General features: G+C 39.2%; 1 protein-coding gene across 1 annotated transcript in view; it reads right to left on the bottom strand.

The window, feature by feature from the left end:
* Positions 1 to 3,172: 3,172 nt before the first annotated feature.
* Positions 3,173 to 10,622, bottom strand: part of HSF2BP (heat shock transcription factor 2 binding protein) — a 30,855-nt gene continuing 23,405 nt past the window's right edge. The window contains 1 exon segment of the mRNA XM_009998174.1: positions 3,173 to 3,381. Within this exon segment, the coding sequence (XP_009996476.1) occupies positions 3,173 to 3,381 (209 nt within the window).

Raw genomic sequence — 10,622 nt, 5'->3', positions numbered from 1 at the left:
CAACGTTCTAAAGCAGGTGTTTCCAAACCATACACTGAATTCTTGATTTGAAACCAGTAAAACTTCCTCATGGCCTATAGTTTCAGACTGAAGCAAAACTTCACAGCACAGTAAAACCAGAGATTTTTAATGTAGATGTATAAATGCATGCTGCTGCTGCAGCAGCACCTCAGTGTCATACTGTGTTCTATCACCCATTGTTCAACTTTCTAAGTAAAACTTTGACACGCTCTACGTTTTGGAGCGGCACCTGTTATTTAAAGACTTTCTTCTGTTCATAGAGTCAAAATAGATGTGTTTCAGGGGGAGAGGGAGACTCAAAGGAGACCTGCAGTTACTTAACAGCCTAATCTCTGACACTACCCACATGACAAATTAAAGAGTTTAAATGTACTTCTCCTCCAAACAGGGATTTCTCAAGATTAACAAAAAATGAGATGTTGTTTGTGAACAGCAGAGTAAGCTGAAAACTTGCACTGATGCATTAATTCTTGATTTAAGAGTCCAGATCATTAGTTTATGATAGAAGCCAAAGTCTGGGAGAATCCCACCATAACATTTCTGACAGTATGGATGGAGTATAGCAGATGCCTGAATGGAAAGATGCAGGCTTCACTCCCACAGCAAAAAGGTTTAATTAACTGCAACATAGCCCTAGCCCTGTAGTGAAGCAGGAGGAAGAGGTTGGTTCCTGGCTCCATCAAATGGGGAACTGGGGAATAAAGTAACCTGAAAAACAGCAAAAAGGTGTAACAGCTCATAATGCAATCTGCAACTAATAAAAGTCCAACTTATTTTATTAGAATATTTAAGCATGAGAAATCTTAATGAATTTTCAAACAGTCTGAAATGCTAATGGGTCATGCTTTTCCCTGGCTTCTGCCTACTTGCCTTACTTCAGCACCATTTGACTTCAGTGACCCTTTTTTTCTCAAGTATTATGAATTTGCTTCCCTGTGACAAGTTCCCTTCAAATGTATTCTTTCTCTTGTCCATAAACCCAATCAAGAATTAAAACTATAGCATTAACTGCAAACACCTAGGCAAAGTAAATTTAAGGAAAACATAAAGATGTTCCCAGAGGCTTGTTTGTCACAGATTCTCACTGATGCTTGTACTATTTTTGCTCTCAGGTATTTTTGAAGATACATTGCATTTCACAGATGGGGTGACTTTTTCTTATTTATCAATCTTGCATGATGAAACAGTGTGGAAAAAAGACTTTCTCAGGGTTGGTGGATTATTGATGGCTTGATTCTGAAGAAACAGTCCTGATGAGCTACACCTGAAAATAAGGTCTTCTGGGAGACATTCAAATATTTAAAATCAGATCTGAGCAGCTTGCTAAGGAAAAACTGTAGTGCCTGGAATCACCTATTTTAAGATGGCTTTTAAATGCTGACCATGCCAGGCAACACACAATTAATATTAACAGTCCTGAGCATTTTGTTCCCTGATTTCATATGGAATAAGGTGCAATTGTGTTGCTAGTCCCTCTCATAACATTCAAATATGTCAGTCAGCTTCCAGCAAGGCTGACAGAGGAAGAAGACTTCTCAAAGATAATTAAGCTCCCTCAAGCTCCAGCTAAAGTAACAGCAGAAAAGACCTAAGCTAAAACCATTACAAGGGCAAAGCTGGCAGAGTGGTGTACACCCTGCTTGGCAGCAGCTAACCAGCCCATTGCCACAGCTTACTAACCTGACCATGAGCACCTGTGTCACCCTCAGCTCATGCACTCCATGCTGCCCCTCGATTACCAATCATCATTTTGATCCCTTTAGGATTAAACTCTAGGAGGTTTAACTAGGACAGTGTATTCTAAAGAAAGTGTATTCTAAAGAAGATTTAAAGTCTTCCAAAAACCTGCACTTGGCAACTTCTGTGTAGTGTTAAGTCAGACACAGCAGAACCCCATGCAACCCTGTCGTGTATGTGAGATCTGTATCTTAATCTTCATTGTAGACAGTCTCAAATCAGACTGCTACCATATGCAGCATTTGAGCCAATTCCTTCAAGGAATTTTAAGCTGATTTATTATATTTCTAAATCTAAGCATTCATCATTCTGCAAACAGCCTAATAGATGACCTATACCTTAACTTACACATTTTACAACGGTCTTCCTCTAAAACTCTCTGCCAACCACAACTTAAACCTATGAAGTTTACTTTTATGTTTTCTATACATTTGGATTAGAAGACCACATTGTATTTTGTTAATATGTTGGTTTCACAGCTGAGATATCATAAGTTTAGCATGGAGTAATTGCTACCATAGAATTGCATTTCTCATTTGCTGTTTCCTTGAACAGCGTCATCTAACTGGCCATGTTTCTGTCATCACAGAAATGGATGCTATTTTTTTCTAAAACAAAATGTAAATTTCAACAATACAAAGCACACCAATGTTTGTATTTACCACTGCTGTACACAGAAGCTCTAACAAACACCAGAGTTGTAAGGGAACACAATGCTCACAATGGAGAAGCAGTTCACTTTAGACTCTTGAGATACCACATACAACAGTAATTAATTTCCTTTTACCAGGCTTTTGAAAAACCAATGCCTCAGTTTCTAGTACACCTGGCAACCACAGCCCAGGTCAACTTGCAGGTTGAGTGAATCTGAATGTGAACTTTGAAAGGAAAATTCATCATATGCTACAGAATTTAAGTTTTCGTTTATTAGAACAGAAAAAGAGAGGTGAAAAGTAACAACAATAACACTGGAACCTGGAGGCATTCTGACACAGAAGAGTTATGAAAAGCAACAAAGTTTTCTTCACAGTACAATAATTCTTAAGGATGGATCAAAAGGATTATTAACCACTGCAACAAAGTATATTTTATCAATGAATGAGATTACTACTTTACTCCCTATATACGGTAACTCGACAACATAACCTAGATCATTTAGGAAACCCACTATCAACAAAATCCTACTCAAGAAATTAAGTCTGCCCCATCTCTACCAGAACACTTAAAACTGTATTTGGGCAGCTAAAACCCAACGTGTTTTCCCAAGTATTATTTTAGTGGGGTTACCTAATTTCCAAAAAGGGTTTTGTCAAAGGAATGTAAGCAAAGGTTTTTTCAGTGAGGCCCATCTCCAACATCTCTTGCAGCATAAAAGTACAGGAAAGACATAATCAGTTGGTGTCACGGAGCTCTACTATGCTTCATACTCAAGTATTTTAAGATCTTCAAGTAGTTCTTTCGCAAGTGCTTGCAGATCTGCATTGCGGCTCTTTGACAGGGCAAGGATACGCTGAAATGGCAAAGTGTCACGCATCTCCGAGGCTGACTTGGCTAATACTTCTGGCTCCAGAATCACAGACTGAAGGAGCCGCAGAACATGAAGACAAACTTCTGTATCTGGGTCTAAAAGTGGGGGAGGAAAAAATCCAGTACTTATTAGAAAAAAGCCCAAACCTGTAGCAGTGCCATTCTTCATCACCGACCACGCAAACAGGGTGTAACTGCAGCTTTGTAATTCACAGCTGCCATTTTGGAGCTGGCTGGCTGGCTCCAGAAAGAACCCAAAAGCAACATCTTTGCTCTCCTCAGCAGCTTATGCTCAGCAGTGTTTGGGAGGGAGAGCTAACCAGGAATCTTTCTCTTGTTTTTCAAATGTTGAAAATGATATAAATCAGAAATTTATCATCTTGAACTTACCCAGTCGTTAGCCAAGATGTACAGTTAAATGCAACCTGATTTAAGAGCAGAACAAGCCATATCCCATGACTATTCAGACTTATAAAACAAACTGACCAACTAATCAAATTTGCAGTAAATCACCAGGCTTTTCTTTCATTTTGTTTTATTCAAGCCTTCAGATGTCTTCAAAGCTTAATAATATATTAATCTTTATAAGACTTTCTGGTAATGATGTATCAACCTTCCAGGTGTTTAATTCAGTCTACATGAAATTGAAATGGGTACTGAATCTAAGCACTGCTGCTGAGGAATGGGTCAGAGAAATGTAGCAAAGACCGTTGACTAACTGAAGCTAGGAAGACGAGGACCAACTCTCTTGTTAAGAACACAGGATGCATTTTTAATTACTGAAACATTAGGAGCATTATATTGTAATTATTCACAACAGTCCATTTACATTTAGTTGTTTAGAGCTTTATCAAAAGGAGCTCACAGAAAGCCCCCTTTTTGCACTTCTCTATTTTGCTTATTCCAGAGGAAAATTTATCATACTTTTATGGCTGAAGTAGTTATTTGTTCCACATGCCACGCATTTTTAAGTGCTCGTCATTCGCAGATCTAGTCTTCAGCAAGCTTCTGACAAAGCCCTGTGCAGAACTCTTCACAAAAATTAATTCAGATCACTTTGAGCACAAAATCACCACAGAGACCAAAATCTCACTGAAGAAGCATATGTGGAGTGCAGCAATAAACCACACTGCACTGAGTCTGAGAGAAGCCTTTGGTGGGCTGAGGCAAGTTCTTTTTTCTTTCCTGGCTTATTGAATACCTTAACACTGGTCACCTGAAAAAGGACTAAGGAGTATTCTTAATTAAAGCATAAATGAAAAGGTTTAAAGCACCCAGGGGAGAAGGCAGAATGTGATGGACAATGAAGACTATGACTTTTAGCATGAAAATGACTGTAATACCCACCAGTACATGGCTGATACGCAATATTAAATACTGTGATACCTGATCTACACCCACAAGCGAGGCACTACCTCTTTCTCCCTCCATTTTCCATCATATATGAGGTTTGTAGGTCTCTTCTACCCTACCTTCTTCCCTGTTTAAAGTGCAAACCTCTTAAGAAAGGAATTCTGTTTCCTCCTGGGAAACTAACAGAGTGGGCTGTCATGTGAGGACAGACAAATTGTCCAAACGCAAACAATAACATGCATTTTCTGATTTTCTATGCAACAAGAATAGTAGCTATCTGGAATACTGGACAACTTCAGGCATCCAAATCAGCATTTGAAAATAACAATTATTAGTGCCACACACCCTTCAGAAGTGGCCATATGGATAGCACAGCCACTCCTATAGCTGCCACCAGGGCTGAAAGCTCTAGGGAGTCTCTTCCGAATCATCATCTCCAGGTAAAATCTGCTGAGTGATAAGCAGCCATAACTCATGAAGAAATGCTGCAAATCAGCCTCCTAGACAGCAGGACTTTATGTCCAGTTCCTTGGGCAGCAACTCTTCAGTGAATCCTTTAAAGAACACTTGGGTGCAAGTTTTCGTTTTCAGATTTATTCTGACATAATGCAAATATGACTAAAAGCCCTGAATTCATCCTTCCAATCCTTCTATTTTTGTCTTCATGCCTCCTAGATGAGTTTTTTTTGTTGTTGTTTTTTCGGATACAACATTCAAACTATGCATGTACCACCTGCTTCCTTTCTCTGTATTTAGTATCATTCTACATTTATACACTAGAAATAGCAGCAACAAAAAACAGCCAAAATAGGTAAAAAGAAAGAAGCTTTTGGGAGTGAAATCCATGGTTCATTACAACCTTCCTCCGTGCGACATGATTCTTCCAGGAAATAAAGCCATTAATACTTCTAATGGCTTGCAGTACTGCTAGGAAGCTTCATATATGTTAGAAGTTATAAATCCCTGGATGAAAAGTGCTTTATTATTAATATTGTTACAGACATCTATGCTACTATTATCTGCAAGTGTTTGAAGGCAATAGAAAGTAAAGAATTGATCAGACAAGTGTTAGCAGGGAAGCCAGCAAAATTAGGATCTGTAGGAGATCAGGAAATTATTTCCAGCTTCATAAGAACATGTTCCAGTATGAGCAAAGAGGTTCTAGGAAGAATCTCCAGCAGCAGCCAGGAAAGCTCAACGGCTTGAGTAACTCAAATGAAGAACAGATTAGGCACTCGGGCATACAGAGAAGGAAGGAAATGATCCTGCACCAGAAGATGACCTAATATGCATTTAACCTCTGATTGCCATTGTTTTGCATGTATTTTGAGATGCTTTGAGTTGCACAAATACATATGCCTTAAAATACACTCCCTTAGGACTACATGTGGTTTTGAGAATACTAATTATTAAAAATAATTATATTTTTTAATAGGATTTTTTTAAAAATACCCTAGAAGTCTTTCCTTTGTCTCTCCAATATTATCAGGTTTTTTTTCTAAATACCCTGTCTAAAGAATACTCTGAAGAAATTTAAGGAATCTTCATTATTCAGCATTATATTTATTTTAATAGTGTCCAGATTTAGTCATTTCTACACTAGTTGAGTAACATTTTGTTTGTACAAGATCAAAAAAATCCTTTAGCTGTAATCAAATCAGTGTATCATATCCTCCCAACAACTAGCACACACATCTCTTCCACTAAAATTTCAAAACTACAATCGCTATTTCTAGGGAATGAGGGAAGAAATCAAGCTGCTTGCCTCAGTTGGGGATCACAAGTGTAGCGTAAGCGTCGCACTGTCATAAAATGCTGATGCAATTTTAACAAGGTATTGAAACTGTTGGAGTTTGCTGACGTTCTGCCAGCTGCCAGCACTACCCTTTGATGTCACTGGCTTTCCAGTCACTGACAAATGCTACTGATAACGTGGACAGATTTTAGTCACATCTGTCGTTAACACCATGCTCTCAGATGAACTGCTCCCTACAGCAGGGTTTAAGTAATTGCATTTCATCAATGCTAAACTGCTTATCTGCAATTGGCTCTGAGTTGTGTGAACTCAATTTACCCATGCCTAAACCATTCCCTGCCCACCTGAAGGCAAGATTTATTACCAGCAAGCTGTTTACAGCTATGTCTGTGTACAACAGTGGTACTTCAAAAGCTTCCCACCACTGCTGTTAATGTCATTCAACTACTGCCTGATTTCATCTAGCATAAAGGGACGACCTGCCACTCCCCCTTTCCTTTTTATGAACCTGTCAGTCTACCTACATTCACAAGTAGACATACTCATGCCTAATGGAGAAAGCCAGGGCCACAGCTTGTCCCATAGAAGATCTCTTTGCATTGCCAATGCTGGCTGAGCTGAGCCAATATCATCATCATCAGTTTTCCAGACATTTTCATAATTCTGATAGGCTGAGGAGACAAGAAGTGTAGCAATACAAACACCATGTGGAGAAGGAGCAGGGAGAACCCTATGGCAGAAAAAAGACTGAGCTTTGCTGTTGCAGTTCCTACAGATGAGAATGCATTTTCTCTCTGCAACCCAGCCCCAGCTCCTGTGTAACAGCTCAACTTCGTTTAGCCTCCTCCCTGGTGAGCTGACTCCCCATGCTGTCAGACATGGAGTTCAGCTGAACAGAATTCCCCACTCTCCTACAGAGAGATGCTTGTCACACTTTTACCAGGAAAATCCTTGAGAGAGTCTGCCCAGATTAAAGTGGTAATTTGGTCCCAATTTGCCTGACTGTCACTTAGGGGCTATGAGTGAAAAGGAGCTTCCACAGATGCTGCTCTGCAACTGGCAGATTTGTGGGTGAGCTGTTAGATATGCTTTCCAGCTCTCATCAATCCAAGCCTGAGCTTCAGAGGATTCCCACAGTAGCTACTGAATGAGAGGAACAAGAACAGCCCAATGTGTTACACTGACAGATGCATTTACCAGAATTACGGTTTCTTAGATATATTCACAAAAGTAGAAACATTGTGCTCCAAAGGAGAACATCAGTTTACATGAGCCTGCTGTCAGGCAGGGTGAGGGTCTAGTCAAGAAACTCCTGCTGAGATGGCAAGGACAGCCACACTGCACCCAGCCAGAGCTCCATCTGGGCAAGTATCATTTGCAGCAGCTGCTTAGAGGGGAGTATGAAAAAGGGCAAGCATTCAGTAGGACTTCCCCTGGCCACTCTTCCAGCCTATCAGCTAACTGTGGTTCAGGGACTTTCTGCGTCAGAGCTGACATCTCTGCATTTAAGAAAATGGCTGTGGTCTTAAAGGGCAATCCTCTTTTAAAGACTAGTTTCGTAGTCTGAGGAGAATGAAACTGTTGAGCACTGGAAGGACTACAAACTGAGGTTTTGATTCATAAACCAAAATTTGTTTTAATACAGACATCAGTTTATAAATAGGAGGTTCTGTTTGTCCAGATGTCTTTTAAATAACATGCTGCCAAGCAAATAACCTGAATTTTCAAAAACACAGCTATAAACCAATTCTAAAAGAAAAGCAAGGAATTAGAAACCTTCAAGGTTAGTCATTAAAAGCAAATATTGAATGTTGCAGGAAGCATTAGTGAAATGAGAATGTGCATCATACAGGCACCTGTAATAGAGATCATGATTTGCAAAGAATTTGGATAAACAAGGTTAGATTTCCATGTAGAACTGCAGTGGAGGAAACTGAAGGGCAAGATCTAAAATTAGTCATAGTTCTCGTCTTTTGTTAAATGGAGTACCAGGAGCAATTTCCCAATTACAGATGAGAAATGTCACTACCATAGTCCGTCTGAATTCCACACTTCCTCATGTATCCAAGGAGAACAATTTTTTAAACTGCATTCAAAGAAAATTGGGGGAAAAACCCCCCACAATCCATCAAAAACCAACACCAGAAAAGAGCCCAGGCCCATTTTCTCCAACATTCATTTGTTGGTAGATGTTCTGTATGACCAAAAATTAAAAACATAAATCTAGTCTTTAATATTAATACTGAGCTGACTGCCACTTCTTATTCTTCAGAAGATCCTTGGCAGAGAAAAGTCCCAGTCTATCTCTTTGGGAATTACAGAATTAAAAGTCTTACTGCATCTACAGATGTAATGCACCAGAAAAAAATATTGACAAACCTCAGGTGGGTTTCTACCCAAAATTATGTAACTTCTTTCCTATTGGTGAGGACAGGGCTTCTTTAAATTTCAAAGTTATGCAAAATCCTTGGCCAAGACATGCACACAGGGAGACCAGCTGATGGTGAAAACTAACGCTGCCTCCAAGATGGGAACAGCTGCTCTGCAAACAAATGGTGCTCTACAAGAAAAGAACTCTAATGATCCCACAAGCTGCTCCATCAACAGAAACCTGAGTCATCACTCACGTGTTTTATGTTGGCACCAAGCTGGGAAGGTAGAGGAAGGCATGGCCAATACCTTTGCAAGAATATAATAGCACCGTAAGCTATTAGGGTATCTTCAGTGATCAGTGTAGCTCATTAAAGGGTGCTCATCTTTTAGACAGAAAAAGGCTGAAAAAAACCCAGCCCACATCATAAAATGTTAAAACAAGAGAGATCTGCCTTGCTTTCAAAAAGTGTGTCAAACATTTGGTTTTCTCCTATTATCACTACAGCCTCCAGCAGAAAGAGCTATTAAGAATTCTTGTTAGCAAGTGGAAGTCATATGAGTTCATTCAAATTTGCCAAAGACAGTAAGTAGGACAAATGAAACCAGTTTGCTGTTAATATTCTTAATCCACTAGAAATCTTTATTAGATTTTTCTTCCTTTCTCTTCCAATCCATGTACTCAATGTCAAGGCATATATCTGCCTCTTCAAAAAGCCTGCTAGACAACCCTCTTTGCTTCAGATACAACAAAGTGAAATAAAGAAAATCAGGTTTATTATTTTCTCTCTTCACTTAATGGGAAGGATATTCTTCTTTAGGGGACAAAAAAAAACTAACCAGAGATTGATACAGCCTCCAGCAGAAAGAGCTATTAAGAATTCTTGTTAGCAAGTGGAAGTCATATGAGTTCATTCAAATTTGCCAAAGACAGTAAGTAGGACAAATGAAACCAGTTTGCTGTTAATATTCTTAATCCACTAGAAATCTTTATTAGATTTTTCTTCCTTTCTCTTCCAATCCATGTACTCAATGTCAAGGCATATATCTGCCTCTTCAAAAAGCCTGCTAGACAACCCTCTTTGCTTCAGATACAACAAAGTGAAATAAAGAAAATCAGGTTTATTATTTTCTCTCTTCACTTAATGGGAAGGATATTCTTCTTTAGGGGACAAAAAAAACTGAGCAGAGACTGAGAATTCAGAGAAGGAATTGGAGAGATTTATCAGCAGCCTACAAGCCAGTGAAGAAAAATGACCTTGATGTATAAGCTGAGGTCATAGACACTTGTAGATTGACAATGGAAAAGCAAACAGGATGATTCTCTGAAAATAAAAAAAAAGTCAGAGGATAATTTCTGGGGCCTTTCTTAGTGGGAATGATGATAAAGCTTACAGAACTGTGGAAAGCTGAATCATCTCCTAAGCCTTAATAAAAACACTCTTTGAAGAAGCTTCCTGCAGGAAGGCAGCATATACAGGATACCCTGCCAGCAGAATGTAGTGCTCTACTCTGTTGTATGGAAAAAACTATTAAGACTTTATGCTGTAGCAGCTCCAGGTGCTTATAAGCTGAATCATGACTAGCAGAAGCTGAAGATTCTGGCCCCGGAAACAGAAGAGGAACAAGTGTAGGAGAAAGCTACCAAGTTTTGCAAGCTGAAACATTTAAAACCAGATTAAATGTAGAGAAAACTCTAGAGATCTCATGCAAAATTATGGGAACAGGATTGGCTCTTGGATCTGACCTCTCATCTGATACACAAACCAGTCAGCCCGCTCCCTTGACAGTAAACAGACTTTCACCAAAGTCAGAAATCTTAACCAGCAGATGTGGTTTATCTGAGAATCTTCCTCCT

This window comes from Chaetura pelagica, unplaced genomic scaffold (assembly GCF_000747805.2).
Source record: "Chaetura pelagica isolate M959 unplaced genomic scaffold, ChaPel_1.0 scaffold360, whole genome shotgun sequence".
In the NCBI taxonomy this organism is placed as follows: domain Eukaryota; kingdom Metazoa; phylum Chordata; class Aves; order Apodiformes; family Apodidae; genus Chaetura; species Chaetura pelagica.
This window is presented reverse-complemented; position numbering and strand designations above follow the sequence as displayed.